Below are 23,816 nucleotides of genomic sequence, written 5' to 3'. Positions count from 1 at the left end.
GAGGAGTGGGGCAGCCCCGCCGGGGAGCCGCCCGCCTCCCTGCCCAGCAGCACCTCCTCGGATGACTTCGGCAAGGGCAAGGCCGAGGACCGCTACTCGCTGGGCAGCAGCGTCGACAGCGGCATCCGCACCCCGCTCTGCAGGATCTGCTTCCAGGGGCCCGAGCAGGTGAGCGACCGCGGGCGGTGGGCGCTGGGGTGGGGGCCGCGACGGGCCCGGTGGCAGCGATGCTCCAGCCTGAGGGAACCGGGGCCTGGTGCTTGCGGGGGTGTGTCCCTGTTGCCCGGAACGGGACCCCAAACTCAGAGGGGGCTCTGCCTTCTGCCCGGGCCCCGGGCTCCAGGATTTTGCACCTCGGTAGTATTTTCCAATAGGTGTGGGGTGGAGGCGTGCTCCATTCTTTCTGCTGCCAGCCTTGCCCCGGGCACTCATGCCCAGCGTCAGAGCCGTACAGCTGTGGCATGGGAGGAGGGACACGCTGACACCTTCATGGAGCAGAGCACGTCTCAGCAAGGGAGGCTGTTTGGTGCTTTGTGGGTACCCGGTTGCGATGATTCCAAAAGTGATGCAAAGGAGGAGTTTAATGTGCTCTTTGCTTTTAAAAATACAACTTCAGTCTGTACAAAACACGTGGCAGGAGACAACCCCACTTCAGTGGTTCCCGGGGGATGGCTAGTAGGAGCTGTGCAGGTGCTCCACTGCTCCCATGCTCCCAGTTGCACTATCTGCAGGAGAAACACGGCTGGCTACAATTGTACCTGCTGAAGCTGCAGCCTTGAGATGCACCGTGGTACAGATTGAGGTTAGGCCAGTGAAGTTTCCCTTCACCACACAGGAGAATGAAACAAATGCAACCATAATAGAACATAAGATGCTGCCCTAGAGCATTATTCTCCATATTTAATGACAATTAAAAGCATCTTGTGTATTTTCAGGCTGGCAACTTCCTTACAGTGAGGTACGCAGCAACATTTGTACCTGACATGACACAGCTTGCAGGTGCAAGGAAGGCTGCAGACCTCTGCTTGTGGGATCAAGCCCATATGTGCAGATAACCATTATTACTCAGGATAATTCCATTACCTGTCATAATAGGGGATCCTTGCATAAGAAAGGGTTGGAAAGTTCAACTTGACTATTTCTATTTTGGGCACAGATTCTGGCATGTAAGGTGGTACATTGAAATCTTATGCCGAATGGATTTTACCTCAGGTCTTCTTTCCCCTTCGTGGACCTGTGTGCTCTGCTAAGGAGAAAGGCAGTTCTCATTTGAAAGTGGCTGTGCTCAGGTACACATCCTGCCTTTCCCAAAGTTGCCTACACCTGTAATGCAATGATTGTGCCTTCCCTTATGTTAGTTTGAGGATAGTGGCGATAAGTGGGGAATGGGCTTCCATTCTTCCTTGGGAGAAGCCGGGCCTGCCACCAACCGATCCCAATATCCACAGCCCTGCTGGATGTGTCATACCAAGGGTTCCATAGGTTACAGCTCAGTATTAAATGGACTGTAGCCTTCTCTAATGGTTTATGCAGCTGGCAGATAGCTGTGAAACACAGTTTTCACCATAGGCTTTCAGATGGGAGTGGAGGAAATAATTCTTTTTTGGAGATACTGTATACCTTCCTCTCTTGCTTGTCTTGTCCTTGTCTCTTCTAAAAGTTGGAAGCCATGCAATTCACTTCCTGGGAATTTGCATTATTTCACATTTCTAGTACCCTTCCCTGGCTTGCCATTCTGCCTGTGTACACAAGACGTAGCACCTGCGAGATTGGCTTACGTGTCAGAGCAAATAGAGCCTAAGCAGAATTAAAATAGAGGTAGCTTGCTTCCTTGGAGAACATTAATGCTTGAAAATAATTGGATGCTAATTTTCACACTGAAAACCAGTGTAGGTTGCATTGTAAAACTGAGACTATTTGCTGACCATCTGCCAGTGTACCTGAGTGAGGAGCTGAGCAGACGTGACTGGCATCTCATAAGACTTTTACCAGGATTTCTCTTTTTTGATTCTCACAGTTCCTGACCAATACAATAAGATACTTGCAGCTGGGTTCTGCTACTTGTCCTTGAGCAGTAGCTTATTCCACAAATAATTTTTTCTTCATCAGCATGGCTTGAGAAGTATTTGAAACCTTTTGCCCTGCCGCAGCTGGGAAGCACAAGTCATTATGGAAGCCCACATTGTGGGGTTTAAAGCACAGCCAGATCCTGACACAGCTTCCTGGAAGTACAGTTCAGAATAACTGAGCACTGAATTGGTGCAGCTGATGTCAAGACCCACAGTTTGGTTTATTTGGCCCTTATGTCAATAAAACTCCAACAGGGCTAAATCCCACATTCCTTGTTCCTTTTTGTTATGGTGTTTATTACTGATTTAGCCTTTTATTTCCCATTTGTTTTACAACTCAACAGCTGACCAAAGACTTTCCATGTTTTGGACCCTCACAACTGTAAAAGTCGTAGATGCACATTCTTCTATACTACCCCTGCCAAGACCATAATGAAAATTTATCTGCTTGGAAACAAAATATAATTGCTAGTTCTTTACTCTGCAGATTAATAACAATGACAGATCTAAACAGTATTTTATTTACCTGTCAAAACCATCTGAATTTGCTGCAGCTGTGGGCAAATTTGCAGGGCTGCATCACAGTAACAAGAACAAAAGCCTTCATTATAAATTGACTGTTAGGCGCTCTAAGCTTATTTACTCAGATAAAATGACAGTGAGTCTCCAAAAGATGTTTTAATCCTGTTTTGATGTAAAAAAAAATCCCAACCAAAACAACAGCCAAAAAGGTTTCTTAGTAGTCTGGCTTTGGAAGTAGGTTTTATTTAATATCTAATGCAAAATAAAATTGGTAGGGATTTTTGCTTTATATTTATGATCACCCAACATGCATGATACTTCAGGCTACTGAATTGCTTATATCTTAAGCTCCTCATGTTGGTTTGTGGCTCTTACGGGTAAGCTGACTCTTTCATTTAAAAATGTACTGAAGACCCTAGGAAGGAGGAAAGCTCATTATTGTGAAACTGTTCTGATCCTTGCATGTTAGTCAAGAGGAACCATGGATGCAGGCAAGAAAAGAGTGGATCTGATGACCAGGGGATTGCAGCATCTGGGCTCCTGTTTTGAGGGCATGAAGAGCAAACTCTGTTCAGGTCTGACAGTTGAAAAAGGCAGCTGCTTTCATTGAAAATGAGAGCTAAACATCGTGAAAGCTGAGGGACTGAACTTAGCACTTGGCAATAGCATTTCCTTTCGGGGACTTGCTCGGCATTTTCAAAGGTTTCAATGACTGAACGTCCTGCACCATTGTGTCAGCAAATTCTGAGACCCTGGATTGAGCAGCAAAGCTCTGGGGAGAAAGTGAGAAAGAGAAATGCTGGAGTATTTTCTTCTGTTTTGCTTAATGCTTAGTGTTTGCAGAATTTTGTCTGCTTTCCTGGATCTCTGACAATGTTCTGCAAGAGAAAGAAACTAAGATGAGCTCCTCTCTCACAAATGTTTTACAGTATTTGGTATGATTCCAAGCTGAAAGCAAGTCATGGGGATTAGCAGGAGAAGACATGGGTGGAAAGTCCCTTTGCATCAGGGGATAAACTGTCTCCCCACGTCACAAGGAGTTAGCAGTACTGTGGAGTTTAGGATCTCAGAAGTGGTGCTAGCTGTGCTGGAAATAAATAGAAAAACATTCTTAAATGAAACTGAGATAATTTGGAAAGCCATATGTTTCAAGGTTTGCTTGTTACATTGTCAGTTAGAATATGTGCACATCTCTCCTTACCTATAATTTTCAGTCTGCGTTTCTCTATTTCTCGTTTTGGGGAAAGATACTGTAAAGATGAGATTTGAAAAATCAGTAGGGATAGTTTGGTTGGCTATGGAGGATCAGAGAGAACAGATTGTGGACTCCAACGTGCAGGCTGATAGCTTGGATTTAGTATTCAATAGAAATGCTTGAACATAGACTATTCTTCCCACCAAAGTCCCCTCTAGACTTTTGGGGCACCAGCTCCTTAATATGGGAACATGAAGACTTTCAAGAAAATTGGAAGGGAAGACAACTTACAATGGATATTAAGACATTCATTTCTATGTGATGTGTGGTTGGGCTGTGGAGCTCCTTGCTGCAGGACAAACAAAGAGCTAAAGTTTAATGAAGGATTATAAAGCCATGTGATTATTATGGATATTTAGAGTCATCACAATTAATTATAACACTTCTGAAAGTGAAATTCATGCTTCACATCTGAAGCCAATCCAGAGATCCAGGTAAGACTGGTTAGGAGCAGGGCCCTGGGACTGGTGTTTTGCCCCACAGCTCACCAGCCTCCTGTGCCTGACCAGCGAGATCCACCCCTGCAGGTGCATGTCTGGATTTCATGCTCATGTAAGGTAATGTCTTCAGTGTGTAGGCACCTGCCATGTTCAGGACTTCTCTAGAATTAAGTTTACCCCAAATTACTCAGTCTGTAATAACACACATTTTTGGGGGCCATGTGTAGGATCAGGGAATGGTCAGTACCATTGAAAGGCTGGCCATTAGCATGTGTGTCTTGACATAACTAGTGAGAATCTCAACCCCTGCCTGGTATGGACACGGGCAAAAAGCATCATCAGCTCCCTGCATGGTAGGGTCTGCAGAGACGGCATGAGCTAAGGTCAGGAAATACTGCTACTTTACAGACTGGTCTCTCAGCAGCACAGAGGAGTGGAGGTGGTGTCTGGGATGTCTGATTTCTGCAAAATTGAGGAAAATGAGGTACTAGAGTGAGACAAAGAGGGAAAGAGGCAGTCTGTGTCAGAATTCATGGCACAAGTATGATAATGATGAGTGAAAGAAGAAACAACTGTGCAACCAGCATCACAAGCACATCCAAAGCCCAGAACTTGGGAGTAGAGATGCTGGTATTTCATGGGGTCTGTCCAAACCAGCTAGAACATCAGGACACTGTTTTCAAACATATTGAATCATATAATGACAGTGCAGTCATTTTCATAGGTGTGTTCCCTCAGTATTCATTTACTTGATGTTGGAAAACAGCCAGTCCTGCTAAAACCAAAGAATAGGAGATACTGGGCTGCAGCTGTTCAGATTTCAATCAGTATGTTGTAATTTATGATAGAAAGGAAGAGAGGATGCTTCCTGTGACATTAAGTCCACCTCTCTGCCTCCCAATCTTTGAATCTTAACACCTCTATAGCTACCTCTCCTGTTTCACCTGTGCCGGGATCAAATCCGTACTGTGCAGGCAGAACATTCTTGGCTTTGGCAAAAGCTTTGTTTGAGCCATCAACTGAATGGAGCCCAGGATGTCATCTATTCTAGATTTAGTCGCTGTTGCCACAGAGTTGATTGGCAAAGCTCCCATTAACTTCAACAGCAGAAGTGTAGGCATCCAGTAGCAGGGACCTGACCCCTGTATTTCAGTAATGTTGTGCACACAGCAGGGCTCCTATAAATAATAGTGAAAGCCACTAATCCCATTGACTTTTAATTGCTCTGGAAGACAAGGTTTTCACCTTTTGTGCCTGCTGAAACTCTGATGCCTGACCCATTTATTTCAGTGCCACTAGCCAGCCAGAGCAGCAGTTTTTCTTTTCTTTCACTTTTCCCCATATAAAAGGCTTCGTGAAGGAACTTGTCTATGTTTGTGTCACTGTTTCTTAAATATACATTTCAGGCCATGATTAACAGTGGTTGATGTCAGTTAGTGACAGAACAAGCGATGCAAAAGCATGTAGCTCCATTGTTTGCCTCTGTAGAGTCACTGTTATTTCTACAAAGGCAACACTTGCTTCTCGAAGGGCTCTGTTCATACAAAACTGAATTGCATTCAGGTTGTCTTTCAAGCAAAAATTCATTCCCAGCAAGGACCTCCTCTGTGGCAGCCTTTTGCTCACATTGGTGTTTTTCCATTCAAGGCTGGCCCAGTCCAGAAGTCAGAAATGGCTGTGCCAAAAATCCATGATACTGCACGTCCTATATGTCTGCTGCACGTCTCCATTCCTCCTAGGCCTGTAGTAAGACAATAAGATGTACTGTAATTGTTAGTGGTCCATATTTGTGGCCGTCCCATCGTTTTATTATCTGGTTGCCAAAGGAATAAAGCCATGTGATGGTGTTAGCTGTTACAGGTTATGCTCATCAGCCCTCCTCTAAACCTACTGGCTAATGTCAGCCACAGCTGGCAGAGAGTGGAGATCTGAAAGGCATTAAATTCCTGTATGTTTCATGAAAACTAGCTGGATGAAGAAGAGGAAAGCTAGAAATGTCCTGCTGAGGGAAAGATTATAGCATTGTCTGTGCTAGACACTGCAGAGACCATGGAGGACAGAGCTTCAGATGGAACAGCAGCTGTAATAGGAACGTGTATCCCATTAGACAAAAAAAGAATAACCCCATCATGATATGGTTTCCATGGGAAACCAGACTTACAGAATAGCTTGTTAACTTTTTATCTTTCTCCTTTTCCTTTGTTAATCAGGATTTCTTACCTAAAATGAATTGCTTGATGCTGAAGACTTTCTTATCTTCCCCCATCTTTTCACAACCTACCTTTTATCTTTTTCTGATTTATCACTGGTTACAGTAGAACAGATTACATTGTTGGCAGTGGAGAGTGATGAGTGATGACTTTCTTCTGGTGAAGAAAATAACAGCAGGACCTGGAAACTTATGTAGATAATAAATGGATTGTCCCCATGCCCCTCTGTGAAAAGTGATGAGATAAGGCAAAATCAAGGTGAGCAGACTGGTTCCAGTGACAAGGCCCCTATACTGAAATTCTCACACATCTTATGTCATGTCATTTCTTGTTCTTTACAGTCTTGGGTGGTTTTATCTCACCTCCTCTTCCTTCTCTTCTTCTTGGCCAAAGTCAACTGACACATCAGTGCTTGGTTCCACCCATCCTATCTGGCTCTATCTGCACAGGTTCTCCTATGGCCTAAGTACCATCAAATCCCAGCCTCCTCTCTGTGCAGCTGGAACAGTGGTGACATCACTCACAACAGTCACACAAGTTTAACTTGCTTGCCTGGGTGATGAGTGAGGGGTGGGATGGTACAGAATGGGAGAATGATAACCAAAAAAAGGGGTTACATACTGTTTTATTATTGTTTTATTATTTCCTACATCTAGTGCTTCATGTTTATCAGAGAAACCAGCCTGTGCTTGGGGAAAACTGTGTAAACCCCATGGAGGATGGGGTAGTTCTATCTTGAAAGGATCCCTGAGAAGGTTTTGTCTCCTCTGTAGAAGAACTTTATAGGGAACTTCCATTTTGGTTGGACAACTGGGCTGTCAGACATACTTTTTTCCATGGAGTCACAGACACATACAAAACAACTTTGCAGAACAGGACAGAGAAAATAAACTTGATATTTCACCAGTTTGGAGATCAAGGACTGCTATGGACTTTGTGGTGTCTTTGCCACATTGCTCTTCGCAGAAGTTTACCAAGGACTGCTTGACTGACCCTGTGTTCACATATAAGGTGAGGCCATGAGGTCTCCTTTCCCATGCAAAAAGTATGTGCCATTAGCCAAGAGGGCAGTGCTAGAGGTACCTCTAAGGTTTATAGTGCACTAAGCATTTGGAGGTGTTTGCCCTCACCATTTGCAGGCAGTCCTGTGGCTGCAGTCTCTGTCAGGTCATTGCCTGGGACTGCCATTGTAACCTCTGGTACTGTGTAGGTTTAGTCTCTGTTTATTAATGCATGCACTGATCGTGCCCAAGCATGGGGTAATGCCGAGGCCTCAAGAGATCTACCCATCCAAAATACTGACAGAGGCTGATCTAACCAGTTCTTAAGGATGGGCATAGTTGGAGAACCCATCTTTCCTGCTGCAGCTCATTTCTTCTTGCCCTTTCCTTTTTTTCCCAAGAAGTAAGTTACTGAAAATGTTTTCCAGTAGTTACATGTAAATATAGTGAAAATTCATCCTTTCAGGACTTCACAAGTTTAAGTGACAACTGAAGCCATAACACTCCTTGTTCTTCTCTAGGCCAAACAATCCCAATTCTGCCTTTGCTTTTATGACGTGTTTTCTAGGCTGCTAATCATCCTTGGTGTTACCCTCTGGACTCTTACCAAATGGTCCATATTTTGCTATGAATGCACTGGAAACTGAATCCTTGTCAGTTCTGAGCAGGCAGAAAGGTTTTCAATCCTGTTTAACGAGTAGCAGAAGTCATCCATTCCAGGCTAATGTTTGCCCTCTTTATTTATTCATTTATTTAGGGAGCACCAGATGATTATTGATTATTACGCAACTCATGATCTCCACGTCCTTCAGAGCTGCTTCTTGGCCAGTCCTCCGTCCTGGCTCTGTGCAGTTGGCATTGCTGCACTGATGGAGGAGCTGCATTTGGCCTTACTGAATTGCATCCATTTTTCCCCGGTAGCAGCCCCTTCCAGCAGGGCCTGCAGATGCAGTAATCATTAACTCTGTTGAATCTTCAGGTCATTAATGACTTGAGCTCTTCTGCCTTGCCTCCTGAGGAGAGCTGGGAGGAAAAGGCTGGAGGAGCAGTTGTGCTTTTCTTTAAGGATCCCTTGACTGCCATAGATAAGACTTATGGCTGGGGCTGGTCCTGTCACTGCCCACTTACAGCCATGTGGGGGAGGAGCAAATGGATCCTCATTACTTCAGTTCAGGTATCTGCTCTCTGTCCCAATTAAAGCCACTCTCAGCAAGGCTGAATATGACTTTCCTGACAGATTCAGGCCTCTAGCCAGTCCTGCTTGAAATGTTGCCCACACCACCCACTTCTCTCCTGCTTCTACAGTCACTTTTTGGATGGGGTGGCTCACATTTCCTCCGCCTTCTTGTGCTAGCACTGTCACTTGGGGCATTAACCCTATGCCCAGCTTGAGCTTATTTTCTTTCATATCCCAGCTGCGTAGTCATGTTGTGCCTTATTTTCTGTCATATCCCAGCAAATGTGTACTCATTTGCTTTCTTTAGGGTAGCACAGACACTTGCTCAGATCCTCATTTCTTGCTTTCATTACTGTGATCCCTTCCTCTCCAATTTCCCAGCACAAGCATTGTCCTGCTTCAGTGGAGTCAAAACCAAGAAGCTCACTTCTTTGACTGGTATCTTGATGAAAGAAGTGGTTTTCTAAGAACTTCCATGTGCATCTCCATCGCCTTCAGTGTTCCCTGTCCTTACCCAGATAGGTCCTGTGTAGTTTTTTTACTCCAATTCTCAGTGTTTGGGAGAGCTAAAAAAAGCCACGTGGAAGGATCTGTTGAAGACATAACACACAGCAGCGGTATGCAGGAATCCTGCTGGCACTTCACCCACATCACATCAGCACCTACCCTGGCAATTTCCTGCAGGTGCTGAACTAAAGCTCAATGGATGGTTTGCATTTCCTTCCTGCAAGTACAGGGCCATGGGCTAAACCTGCCCCTCCAAACACCCCAGTGCTTTTAGCTTTATCAGGTCTTCTTCTCTGTCTGATGTCTTGCATGACCTTGCACTGTCTGATGAATTAAGCACTTCCCTTTTCTTTTTCTCCTTTATAAGCATACTAGGACCTGTCAGGGCTTAAAGTGCTGCAGAAGTACAAGAATATTATTATCCCATTCCAAGTGATATTAGAAGAACATTAAGATGGATCAGATGAGCATTCAAGAAAAATAGGTAATAATAAAATACTGTATCAGAGAGAAATAGCAGTTAAGTAATTAAAGAGAGGGTTTCCACAAGAGGCAGAAGGAGAGGGTGCTTCTGGCCTCCTGACCATTCTTTATTTTAATACTATGGTAACCTTTACAGGATGTCAATATGTCAAGCGTTGCACCGAGAAGGCTTTTCTTGCCCTACAGAGTTCACATTTTAGGACATAAAACCCCAACATTTCCTTAACATTGCAGAGACGGGCATTCTTACAAGATTTAGGGCCAGAGGGAGTTACTGGGGTAGTCTACTCTGAACCTCTCTGTAATAGCAGTGAAATAAGTTTCCTCAGTGAAATTCCTGCTTGAAGCTTAATAGCTGTGCAAGGACTGGAGAAGAAATATTCCTTCTTGATTTTCAGACCTCCAATAATGGGAAATCGTTGCAGTGCCCAAGGAGAAAATCTGGGGAAACAGAAAACTGAAACTGTCTTTGCATATCACCTTTTGTCTTTTCTGTCACAGAAAGAACTGTGTACTGTGTGCATCCCTAGAAACCAGCTTCAAAAACCCTTGGGCTAGCTGGCAGAAAAGATTTCCTGCATGGAAGAAGTTCTGTGTTTGAAGACAGTTTTATTCCACATCAGATTAAAAGCAAGAAACTTTCAGCTTGGAAAAATACTCACGGGATTCAGCTAGTTAGGAAAAAAGCAGTTCATAGCCTCCTCTGACATATGTGAGCAGAAGTGCTGTCACCTACATTTAACCCACATTTGGAAAATTTTTCTTCATAGACTGGATGGCTACATCATTTCTAAGAAAAACATTTTTAGAGCCCCCATAGCCTGAAGTAAGGACTCCCTCATGAAGTCCAGCTTGCTAAACTGTCACGACCTGGCCCAGCTGCCGTCGTTATTCCACTTCCCACTCCTTATGATTTATTTCTTGCCCTTATCACAGACATGTGAAACCTGCGGGAGAGTTCTTGGCCTTCCCATCCTGCAGCATTCATGAGATTTCTTCTCTCATCTTCTTCTTGGTGATGCCAGACAAGAGTTTCATCTCTTTAAAGGTGTGCTCAGGCATGTGGTGCAAATGTCAGGTGATGGTGGCAATTCTGAGAGTAATAACTCAGGTCAAACAAAATCACACAACCTCAGAATATTTTAGGATTTTAGGGAGCCTCAGGAGATCATCTTGTTCAACTTCTACTCAAGCAGATCTGACCAAATCAGATCTCCAGATACCCAGAGCTGGATAACTCCAAGGACAGTTATTCCACTCAGGTCTCTGGACACCAGGTTTAATATTTTACCTCCCTTGCAGTGAAAGTGTGAGGGGGTTATTTTTGATTTTTAATCATAATTTCTTGTGTTTCAAATTTTATGTTTCCTCTTGTAACCGTACACCTTCAAGAAGAGTCTGACTTTTTTGGTGTGCCTTTCCATGAGGTGGCTGAATATAGCAGTAAGATCTCCCCTTAGCTTTTACAGTGATTTTAGGAGGAGCTGTGTAAAAGAAAGGATTAAATGTCTGCTCTGACTCCCTGGAGTGGATTTGGACAAGGGCTGAGATTTTTGTAATGGTAGTCAGATAAACACCAAGGGAAAATAGCTGCCCATCTATAGCTTGAAGAATGAGAACAAACATTGCTAATAATAGCAAAGGCTCGGTTATTTCTCTTTGTCAAAGCCAGGACGTTTCTTGGTCCAATAATCACTAAACCTCAAGGAGGTGATATTATGTCAAATCTGAGTCTTATAGAAATACTAGTTGTAGAAAAGCTTGATGGAGCAAGAACCACTTTTGTTTAAATTGAACAGAAGGATGAGCAAAAAGAGCTCTGTAACTAAGGTTTTCAACTTTACAGAGGCAGATTTTGAAAGATTTGGAATTTTAAAAATATGCAATATAGCAGAAATTTATTATACATTGTCTTATTACTACCAAACCAGCCATTTGTGTCTTTATAACAAACAAAAAGTGTCCTGTTACAATTGCTGCTTTCTGGAATCTTACAGTAATTCTCCCTTCTACAGGCCATTTTTGTTTTCTGCCTTCAATTTATTTGCCTGGAAAGCTCTTCAAAACCTGTCCCAAGATGTGTTTTAATACAAATGAAAAACTCTTCCTCTTCCCCTTCCTCTTCCCCTTCTCTCTTCTTCCCTAAGCATCAGTACTTATCCATGTCAGTTCTGCTTATAAGTTCACAGGATACACTCAGTGACATTTAAACTTCTCTGCCAAACCCAGCCACCTTTGATAAATAAAGGCTGCAGAACTCCTAAGCTCTTACGAGTTGCCTGAAAATGTGTGGCCAGGTGGGGCGTACTCCCCACACTGGGTTTGTGATGTCACAGAGGGGAGCTGTCATAAGAGGCCCACCCCTACGAGACATCAAAAAAGCCACCTTACTACCAGGTACAATTCAGGGGGAGCCTACACACTGTTTGGCTTCATTGCTCTGAGAACTTCTGGTTTTGCTGTTGTCTTTGCTTTTGATTCTCTTTACAAAAAGGCAAGAAAAAGATCCACCTGCCAGCAGAAGCGGAACTAGCAAGTTTGAAGTCAGTACTGGAATATTTCAGAAAACTGTACATTTAGGAAACCCAGGGAACTGTATAGTAAAGGACCAAGAGGCTTCTTCATTAACCCTAGTCCAGGATCTGTTATTTCAGTTGGCCTCTTTCAAGGGCACTTCACAACAGGGTGGTCACACACAGCCAAGTGGGGGGACTTGCCTTTCAGGCAGCACGAGCAGGGAGGATGTTGATGCAGCACTACCTAGGACTGCTTGAAAACCTGAACGAGCACCTTTGGTAGTTGGCTGATGGCAGCAACTCTTCCTCAAGCCTGCAGAACCCTATGTGTCACTCCATGACTGTAGAAAATTCAGCTGGAGTGGAGAGCCAGGTGATCAGGGGGAGGACTGTAGTTAAGTGATCATGAATGGCAGGGAGAATATCAGAAATAATTCTGCGCAACTTAACAAGAGGAGGAACTTTGATCAGAGGCATCTGAAGTGCGTCTGTCAGTAGGAAAGCAAACTAAGCTGCAGGGACTCTTCAGAAGTTCTTATTGCTGTAGTAAGCCAAAGGGGATGAAGAGGCTGCTACAGGCTTATGGATTTCCACGGAGCACTCCAAGAAGCTCCACATCAGAGATTATTTGCAAACGCAAGGCATACAAATGTGTATATCTGTGTAACTGAGTTGCTCTGCCTGTGTTTAGGAGGATCAGAAACATACGGAGCAAATGTTGAGATCTCTGAAGGTGGCAGGAGGTTTTCTACCATAGCATGGCTCTGCTTCGTGTTTGTATTGGATCCAGTTATTTTTCCCTGTAATGGATGTGAGAAGGCCTCTGAGATTGGGTTTCTGTGATGAAACAGAAGATGGAGAGGGATGATCTTGGGATGGATGAAAGCTGCAAAACACATGCTCTGCTTCTCTGATCAGCACAAGATTCTCTTGCACCTTATGGAGCCTCATTCATTCATTCCTGCAATCCCATTGTCACCAAAAAAGCCTTATGGCATTCATCAGCTCCTTGCTTCTTTGCATCCCGATTCTGCATTGCCCCATTTGTGTGTTTCCTTCCACAGGATTTATAACTTCATCCCTCTCCACTTGGTGTCTATCCAACAGGGCAGGGTAACTGTCTTTTCTTACCAGATAATCCTTTGCCCCTAAGCACTGTGACTGGAGCAGCAATACGAGCCCTCCTAGCCTACAGGGGAGATTTTCACCTTCTCTAACTACATCCTGAATGTTCCCAGTTTTTCAGCATGCTCTGCATTTTGGCCTGATTAGGCTGTTTGTTCTGTTGTATTGCAGAGACGAGGAGTGGTGCTTAGGCACAAGAGAGTATGTTCTCTCTGTATCCTGTAAAATAAGAGAAAATTTGCTCAGCTGGAAATGAAACCACTTTGAGTTCAAAACTCACTTCGACTGACAACTGCTTTGCATTTTCATACAACCATCAGTACAGGCCAAGGTCTTTACCCCTATGTAAATGCTCCTAAGGCCCTTAGCTATTTGTATCCCAGAGATATTGACGAGTCAAAAAGAGGCTGTACAAATGCATGGAGATAGGGAAAACCATCCAGATCCCCCCCATTTGGTCTGCCTTAGAACAAATATTCACCCCGAGTCCCCTTTCTCAGACTGCCCTGTCCTCGTGGTCAACACTGTTTGGTACCCTCTGACACAGCTTCACATGTCAGGGGTGGGTTGCAGCATGAATAACAGCCCTTCCTGTGATTTATATCCTAGAGAGAGAGAGAGAGGGGTTTGCCAGATATCCATCTACCTATACATGCATATGGCATAGCTGCTGGGACACAGCTGCACTCATGTGACTGTCTTTAATCTGTTTCCTTTTAAATCACTGTGTCTACATTGCCTTGAGCTGTTTTTCTTCCCTCCTGAAATGTGCACAGCATCATCGGCGGTCAGTATCTCCAGTGCACTGCTCTGCTTCTGGACTGCACAGCCTTCGGGGCTCTCATGAGATGGTCAGAGGGCCATGGGAGTCAGGGACGCGGGCTCCCATTAACACACTCCATGACCTCTCTGTTTTCAGAGGTTCTGTGTGATTCCCAAGCAGCAGCCAGCCCGCAAGCACTGCGGCAGCGTGTGCTGATCCCAGCGCTCACCACTGAGCAGGGACTGGCTGTACGTGTGTTTGTGGCAGTGTGGGAGAAGGCAGATGCCACGTGGCTGAGCCAAATTGGATTGAGAAGGAGATTAAGTGGTCATTTGTGGGTCACGTTTTCCTGCAGAGGGCAGATTGATGCCATGATGCACATCTGGGCTGTGGAGCAGATGCAGCAGTTTCAGCTGCTGCGAGGCACTTTCCTGGAGACTCTGCAGCGCTCACTACACAGTTGGGAACACAACACACCAGCCAAGAGCCCTCCCAGCCGGGGACGTCCCTGTGCAGAAAGTGAGCCTTTGGAAGGTGGTTGCTCTCTGCTGTTATTGGTACATTTGTAGTGAGAGATCCGCACTTCACCTGTTTCTCCAGTAGTGTGTGCATGGCATGGCCAGTGCAGTGTGGTGATACGCAGTGTATCACAACTGTGCTGAATCACAATGGCTCACAGATCAGGCCTCCATGTCTCATGTTTTTTCAATCCACTTACCAGTGTTCTGTGTCCATCCACTGAAAAAGATCTTTCTGTCTGACTGGTCAGCCGTAAGTTCACCGGGTCGTGGAAGCAGGCTGACCTGGAAAGATTCAGGATATGAAGATGGCTCAGAACTTGATTTAGGCTGGAGTACTTTTCTGACACTGGGGTGTCAGGGCTGTGACTGTGAAAGAGTAGTGAGCCCTTGCTGGAAAATACAAGTAGTAAAGAAAACTTCCACAGGCATGGCAGTATTTAGCCCATGTCAGAAGATCTCTAAGCAAACGGCACACTGTGATATGGAGGAAAACCACATGGCCTGCCTCCATGAGTGTGTGGAGAGGGCACCTCTGCTTTCTGCAGAGCCAGGGTTTGCCTTTCTGCTAAAGGAAAAGAAGTAGACTAAAAGTGTGGGGAACTGAGCAGCTAACACAGTCCTCTCAGATGAGAGTTACCCTAGGAGATCAGAATTAGCAAACCCCAGATTTTAGAGTCAGTGTGGCAGCTGGGTCACTGGACAACAGGTCCGAACCCAGCTAGAGGGTTGGTCTCTGGCTCTGAGAGGACACATTTAGAGTATTTCTCCCACTGTGATGGCTTGACTAGAGGAGGTTCCTCTTCCAGTTCAAGTGAATGAAAGTGGATGAGCAGCAACCAAGGATCTCAGCCTCTCCTCTGAGCTTTGTAAACAAGCTATGATTCTGGGCACATCACCAAGGTGGGACACAGCTCTGAATTGCAGACACCTCAGTGTGAGTGTCACAATGTAGGTGTCTGCATGTGGACTGGGTGTCTAGGCAGTGAAAAATCAAGAGCTTGAGTCATGCCCACGCAATGATTTCTTAGTGGAAACCATCTTGAGGTAGGTAATTGTGCCCCTAGTGAATGCAGGCAGTGGAGCTGGAGAGCCAGACACCTACATTTGCTCAGCTGACTCACTCCCAGGACTCAGCTGTCATCATTGACTAGACCTTCATCGATTCTGCAGGAACAAGGGCATCCAGTGCACACAGAGCTGCTACATCTACATACAGTACGTAGGACCCTTTCATGCCTCCATAAAGCAGACTGGAAACCCTTCACTTCTAGGAATGCTGTAAGGGATCCTTGCTCATCTACAAAACACTGAAACCACTTCAAAGCTAGGTGCTATGCAAATGCTGAGTGTTCACATTATTATAAGTAAACAGCAATTTGGAAATGCGTGCACAACACTGAAGAGAAGTAAACAGATGGGAGAAGTTGCCAAGTAAGGCCACACTGAAGCGATGAGCAAAAATAAGTGTTAGAGACAGTCTGACATTTTTATAGCAAGACAGACGCAGCCAGGATTTGAAGCATATAGCAATGAAATGAGATCAAGGAGGTGAGCTGCCTTTTCTTGGCCAAGCTCTTCTCGTGTTGGGCAGTCCCTTCTGTGCTCAGGCAGCAAGTGCTCCTCATTGTTGGCCTGTCTAATCAGGATAATCATGGTGCAAAATGGCTCCGGTGGACAAGGCAGGAAAAGTGATACTGTTTGTGGTGAGCTGTTGTGTGGGAGAAAAGACATTTTAAATACAGCCTTGAAGTCACTGAGTGACACCAGCACTGGGCTGACTTGAACTGACAACTACTAATTACTGAGAGAAAAATGACTCACTAAAAAACAATAATTGTCTTACATCTAATGGATGACTTACAGTCAAACAGAAAGCTACAGTCTTGGCATGGGGGACATGCATAATGTGGCAGACAGCCTGCAGCCTCACATATCTTTTACAGAAATAGAGTTCAAAAGTTGTGCAAGACGTGCTGTATTTTAATTAACCAAGGCCCAGAAAGGCTGCTGTGCAAACCTAGGCAGAAACTGCATGAGGACACCTTTCTCTTGGCAAAACACTGAAAATCCAGTCTGATGTTGATAACAGCAAAAATCCCGTGGCTTCTGAAAAGTCATTGTTTTCCATTTTACAGTATCCAACTGTAATTGCTGCCAGAAACTCTCCTGTGGGGAGGGGAGAGCATCAGCAGAAGGGGTCTCCAAAGAGAAATAGTGAAAGGGAGCAATTTTTGGGAATGATGCAATACATATGTGACAGGCACTTCTGAAAATTCACATTCCTGTCAGAATTGATGAAACTATTTCCTGTTGGTGTGATAAGAATGTATTAAATATTTGTCTGGGTTTACATAAGCATGGATTATAAGGAAAGCTCTTGTATTTTAAGGGATTACATACTTTATTACAGTATATGCTACCTAAGTAATACTGGGAACAGTTCTCACATGTGTCTGTGCTACAGGGGAACAGTAAGCAAAAGGCAAATGGTTGATGGTGGTCTTAGGTGTAATTTGGATGAAGCCGCATGATTTTCCTATTTCTGGAATTCAGAATGATCTTTTCACCTTCATAAAGTGGCCTGAAGTCAGTCTGAAATCTGGTGGTGCTGAAGCTCTCATCATTTGGGTGTAAGTACCTCCACCACGCTTCTCGGGCATGGAAGCACAGGGGATGTGTCTCTGGTTCTCAGATCACTTTTTATCCTTCAGCAGGTCATTTCCAATCTCTGTTTGGGGAGGGACAGTTCAGCAGACCTTGGCTCTGAATTTCAAGCTGCTGGGCCTACTCAGCAGACAAGAGATGTCTGCTGGGGAGCAAGGCAGTCAGCGTCTCTGGAAACAGCACCATCAGTTCAATGTAATTTTTATTTCTTTAAAGAAAAAGTTGGCTTGGTTGGCGCTTGAGTTACTGTTCATTATTTTCCCATGTGCATGTTATTAATTCCTTGTTATTGGATCATTTCTCTGTGTAAAGCATTTTGAGTACAGTTCAACACCAGGACGTGCAATTCCCTAAGCCAGTGGTGGCCTCCTGTTCACTTCTCCTTCTCTTTTCCTCTTTCTCTTGCAATCACTTGAAAGCTCCCTTGAACCCTTGCTTAGCTGGCTCACCCTTGACTCTAAATAGTAACAGCCTTAATCCAGGGGACTTCTCAAATCCTGGGGTTGGAGCGGGAAGCATGAGTGATTGCTCTGAGCAGCAAACCCATTTATGCAAAGTGTTCCACTCTCTGAGCAGCATTCTGAGGAAGGATGAGATTAGAAGGATATCAGTGGCAAAGTGACTAAGAGATTTATCTTATTCATAGGCTTGGCTTGTACTTAAGGAATTTACATTATTGAGATTTTTTTAAATCTGAGCTGGCTGAATCTATCAGGCTTCCAGCTGTGTCATAGATATCAAAGGCTTGTTGTTTCCTTCCTGGTTCATACCTTGCAGCATCTACACATTCCTCCCACTGCTTTCTCTTGTTGCTTTTCTACACCTGTTTCCATATGCCAGGAGTACCAGAGCCTCCCCCAAATCCCTAGGAGAATATCATAAGGCAACTCAGTGTCAAGACACTTTCCCAGGTATTCAGTTTGTTTTTTCTTTTGCTTAATTAATTTCTTCATTATTTGTCTAGTTAATAATTAATTTTTAATGATTAAGAGGGAATGATTAAGAGGGATGCATCTCCCTCTGATGCGGATATGTCTGGATATTTATAATAAAGAAGAGTTAATGTCCTTGAAGCTTCTAAATCAGTGATTCCCCTCTGGAGCGGGAGCTGAAACAGATCATAGTATGGAGAAAAGTATTTCTGTGCATTTGTCCTGAGAGAAAATCCTCAGGAGCTCAGACCTCAGGGAACCCCTACCCCAGCTGAGATTGGCAGTGCCAGCACGAGTGCCCCAGCCCACAACACTGAGCAAAGGCCCGGAGTGTGTTTTTTCCGCTACAGCTGTGAATTCAGCCAGACTACTTGGGAAATTGTATCAGCAAAGCCCCACACTCCTCTGCCAATGAAGACTGACACCTTGCTGGGGGCTGGATGAGGAGGGGGAATGGTTGGCGCAAATGAGTTGCACTGGGTAAAGGCTGCATCAAACCAGACATGCAATGCTGGAAGGCAGAAAGTCCATGGCGAGCATAGTCAGGCTAAAGCCAGTTCAGAAAACATGTCTTCCCAACGTGGTGTCTCCCTGCACAGCAATTCAGACAGGAGCAGCAGGGACATTCCCAAGGGAAAGAAAGGGGCGTCACTGAGGTTGAAAGAGAAGTCAGTGTCATTGAAAGAAGGTAAAGTTTTATCTACAGACCTTTCCTCATGGTAAGGGTGACTGTCCAGTGTCTTAGTGATGTGTGTTTGTGAGCAAGCTGAGCCAGTTCAAGACCTTGCAGCTATAATGAGCAGCAACCTCAGCTCTGCATTTCCGCCCTCTCTAAGCTCTAGCACCAGTAAAGCACTGATAAAGGGGCAGGGCAGCACACCTGGGAGGGCAGTGGGAAGGGGGAGATGGCAGCACAGACTTAGGCATAAACTGTGCATAGAATTGCATCCCAGTACCAAGAACTGGGCAACTCCCTTCTAGCAACAGTGAAGTATAAGGCATTTGAAGATACTCTGCAGCAATTTCAAGGGGATTATTCTATATTCAGCCCAGAGATAAAGCAAACTTCAAGCTCAGCTCTTGAAGAAAACAAGCTCCTTGCCTGGTCTGACATCTGAATATCTGTCCCAGGAAGGAGTTCCTTTTATCTCTGTAAAAGGAAAACGCCAGTGACACTTTTAGGCATGGAGCCATGCCATTTTTGTTCTTACACACTTTGCAGTTTTTCCCAAGTGACACTGAAGTTGTTCCCAGCTCAGGGATGCAATGTCTTCTGGTCATCCTGGGAAGAAGGGCTGTACTAGGGCTGTATGAGGTGGTTGCAGGCTGCGGTTTCAGAAATTTCTTCCCTGGTGGCCAAAGACTCCCATAGCACAAAAGAGAGATTGACAGTCTGGGTTAGTCCAGTGCAGGATGCTAAAGTGCTAAAGGGACAGAAGCACATTATGTGTGAGGAGAGGTGGAGAGATCTGGACTTGTTCAGTCTGGCAACAAGAAGATGAAAGGGGAAATCTGCTGACTTCTTCTACTTAAAGTCACAGTATAAAGACCACAGAGCCAGAGGGCACAGCAAAGAACTAGAGGCAATGGCACAAGTTGCAGCAAGGGAGGCACTCATTGGATATACAGAAATGAACTTTCACAGTGAGATCAGAGCAGCCCTGAGACAGGGACCCAGACATATGGTAGAATCTCAGTCCTCTGACATCTTGAGGGTTGGGCAGAATGAATCCTTGAGCAGCCTTGAAGCTAGTCCGGGTTTGAGCAGAAGGTTGAACTAAAGAAATCCAGGGACCTCCCAACCTAAATTCTGTGACCTTACAAAAACCAGTGGGTGAGGGGACTGAGAAGTGGTTGCAATGTCGCTGCTCATGGGTTTTAGCCTCCTTGTTCTGAGGAACGGTGTTACAGGGAGAAGATCCTTACACACAGAGATGTGAGTCCACCCACTTGCCTGCCTTCAGACATGACTGTGCCTGCAGCCGTCTCAGTGTGTCCCAACTTCTGTCTGATTGACCTTTGAACAACTGAGCTGGCCCAGCATGAGAGCCTGTCCTAATGAGCGCAGCAAAGCCACGGCCCCTTGAACTGGTGGCAGCAGTCAGTGCATGACTGATGCCCAGGAGTGCCTGTGCTCCCCACTCATGTTGCAGGGGCTGGTACTGCCATCCTTTACTTGATGCACTTTGAGATCAAATTAATGTCTAACTAGTGAAAATTTGGGCTGGAAAAGGCTGGACAGATGTGTTGTCTATGCCCACCATCTGCCTTACCTGTACCTCTGACATGGCTCCTGCTCTATTCCCTGGATAACCCCCAACCTCCCATATCATCCTGCTTCTCTCCACCCCATGGCCCCTAGCTGGTTCCCCATCTCTCACTTTTCTACTTGTTTACAGGCATTACTCATTTTTCATCCTCTCTCCCTCAGACCTGGTGCTCTGACATGGACAGAAGATCCCTTCTGTCCTCCTTGGAAACAGCAGCAGAGCCTCACTTTGGCATCCACTTAGATCCCGTAGTGAGACCCCCCTCTTGTGAGCATGAGGACACATTCGGTGCCTCGTTTTCCTGATCCCCTCACACACAGCAGAGATGGAAACAGTGTCCTCCAATCTTGTGTCATTCGTGGGACCCTGGAGTGCCTGGACAAACTGTGTGTCCATGCCTGTCCCAGCACTGCTTGCTGCCTGTTTTTCATCAGGGAGCAAAGAGGGAAAGTCAGCCAGGAATGAAAAAGCCCCTTTTTGACCAACCTGGTTTACTGTGGGTTATGCCAGGTGCCTCCAGTGTGACATCAGACCCCTGCTCCCCAGATATCAACCTCTTTACTTTCAATATTGTTCTCCACCCCATCTTGCTGAGGCACCCCAGCAACCTGTCTCCAGTGACTATCACCTCAGATCCCCACTTAGCAGCACCTTTCTTACACCCCCACTTCCCAGAGCCTTCCCAAGCTCAGTACTGCATCAAACTCGTGACCACCATCACACAGGGCTTTTTCTCCTATGGCACATCCCCACTCCCCTTTTCCAGTAGCTCTCCCAGGCCAGCCTCTAGAAACGGTCCTTGCAGGTGCCTTCCCTTCATCTTCACCTTCCTCACTGGCAGGAGTGTGGGAGGAGAAGGCAGGCAAAACCTCTCCCTTAGAGTGGGTGTGCTTAATTTGGTGTTTGTTTTCCGTGCCGTCTGCTCATCACTGCTTAATGGATTTCATTTATGACGTTCAAAAAATGAAAAAAAAAAAAGAGAAATATCCCTGCCTCACTACAGCACCTTCTTCCAAGGGAAAATACCTTCCCTGTTTGCCTCTGGATGCTTGTTTCTGTCTGTGGGGTTCAGCTATCAAGAGGCATGAGTGTGGTCACCTGACTCATGCATTGAAATGCTGCTCATTTTCTCTCTCAAGAAAGTAGATGAAAGGTTTAAATCTGGTGCTGTTCTGCCATGGGAGAAAGTGATGATGAAATGCAGCCTGCCCCAGTGGAGGAGCCAGGTGAAGAGGGAGCTCTGGACAGGCAGATGGACTCAGCTGGTCAGGTCTGGCTGCCCTGTGTCCCCTGAGCACACCCAGTAACTGCAGGAAGGACCTTTCTTCCCCACCTCCTTTTGCTGGGGACAGAGCTAGAGAACCCCTGCACTGGGGATGGCCAGGAAATCTTGACCAATTACTAGCCTGCCCTCAAGTCCAGGCTACTTGAGACTTGTTTGGTTTTGTGTCCACAAAGTCCTTTATTTAACCAAAATCAGGCCTCCAAAAATGTGAAATAATTGATTCATATTCCTTTAAATAGTTACTAATTTCCTCTTTTAAAATTTCTCTCCTGTTCTCCTACAATGAGTTAGGGTTAGGTGCCGTAGCTGGACAGGGTAGGCTTTCCCAGCCTCCTCATGGGGCTTTGTATCACACTGCTGGTTTGCAGAGGAGCCATTTTCCTGATTGTGGCACTGGCTCTCACTCTTATTTAAGCTGCTGTGAAAGGAGAGGCATTAGGGAACAGCTATCAGGTCTCCAGAGAGCCAGACCCAAGCAGAAGTGTGAAACATCACTGTGCCTGTGGGTGAGAAGGAAGAAAGTGTGTTAATGCTTTTGAGAAGCACCATCAGGCCATAGACTATTTCTCAGCCATCCACCTCACAGTCCTCTTAGCAAACCGCAAATAGTAACACCTCCCTCCATCCCTCCCTCCCTCCCTCCCTCCCAGGAGCTGGGAGGCAAAATTAACTATTGGAAAGCCCTCTGGGTGCATGAAATAGAGTCCAAAGGGTCTATGAAAAAGCCTTTCCACAATGCAAATTTTCACTTGTGACGTACTTTGGGTTTTTCATGGGATTAAAAATAAAGCAAGACAAGCCTCCTCCCAGCGCTCGGAGCTGGGGATGTGTGCAGGGAGGATTTTGGGCTCAATGCAGACACTGCTTTCCCCAGCATGAGTGACTTGAAGGAGTGAGCCCAGCCTCGTATTGTGCTTTTAGCACAAAAGGATGGATTTTGAGGCTCAGTGCAAAGAAGCAGCGCTGCCTTTCCCTGCCACCCTGCTCCCACCTTCATTATGGCACAGTGTGCTGCCAGGAGCAATTAAGGAGAACGAGTTTTGTTCTCCCAAAGAGCAAGAGCTCTCTCATGGAGCAGTCGCTTCTCGCTGCTAAAACGTGGCTCAGCTCAGGAATTTGCCATGGCTTTTGAAGGGGTGTTGCCAGGTGGGGTAGGACCAGTTGGTTTCATTAGAAAGGGGCTGAATGCGAAGCCGGAGAGGGGCATACAGGCTGGTTAAAGGAAGGAAGGATGGTGCCAATACGAAACCTCTCACTTGGCATTTGGAAGCCTGTGGCAGAGATCTCTGCTCTGCCAGTGTGTCCTCCAGCGAGCCTCTGCCCACACACCAGCTCCTGCCTGGGCATGGGGGACACTGTGCTGTCCCTTCTCCCCAGGGAGACCATCAGGGTGAAGGCATTGACAATTATACCCCCTCAGACAGTATGAAAGAAGGAGACACAGGCATACATGCCCAAGATAGCCGCTATTCACTTAGCCTCATTTTATATATTTTTACGGCTGCTGCAGATGTCTCGGTGTCTCCCTGGAGGGATGTTGGGTACTTACAGCCCTTTCAGCTCAGACAGAGCTGCCTACAGGAGCTGACGGCTTTGGCCCCAGCTCCGCGAGGCTCCCTCCTTGCCGGGAGGCTGGTTGAAGTCAGTTGAATTGTCCCTGCTCTGAAAGGGACTTTGCAAGAGTGCGGCTTGGTTTCGGCAGCTGGGTGAGGGCTGGCAGCTGCTTGCCCAGATCTGACTGTAAGCTCGGGACGGAAATAAGAGGGTAAATAAGAAAGGATGTGCTGGGAAGCCCTACAAGAGGAAATAAGGATATTATTATTGATTAATACAGATAATAACAATAGTAGCTATCGACTCGATCTTGCAGCATCGGGCACACCGGCCATGTTGTGCTAATGCAGGAGAAGGGAGAGGTGCCGAACCCCTGCACGCCAGTCACACAGCTCATTTGCTCTCGCCCAGCAGAGCCAGAGAGAGCACGTTTGTAAAATGTAGCCTGAATATCATAAGCTAAAGTGACCTGTAGGGTTTTTACAGTACAGTCAGCTGGGGAGCTGTTGGCAGCAGTAATCC

General features: G+C 45.7%; 1 protein-coding gene across 1 annotated transcript in view; it reads left to right on the top strand.

Moving 5' to 3' along the window:
- The window catches only part of MARCHF4 (membrane associated ring-CH-type finger 4), a 104,065-nt gene that overhangs the window by 464 nt on the left and 79,785 nt on the right, over positions 1–23,816 (top strand). The window contains exon 2 of the mRNA XM_042040526.1: positions 7–168. Within this exon, the coding sequence (XP_041896460.1) occupies positions 7–168 (162 nt within the window). The remainder of the gene's footprint in view (positions 1–6; positions 169–23,816) is intronic.

The sequence above is a fragment of the Corvus kubaryi genome, unplaced genomic scaffold (genome assembly GCF_017639235.1).
Source record: "Corvus kubaryi isolate FWS band 111438036 unplaced genomic scaffold, C.kubaryi_AGA036_p1.0 37396, whole genome shotgun sequence".
Classification (NCBI taxonomy): domain Eukaryota; kingdom Metazoa; phylum Chordata; class Aves; order Passeriformes; family Corvidae; genus Corvus; species Corvus kubaryi.
This window is presented reverse-complemented; position numbering and strand designations above follow the sequence as displayed.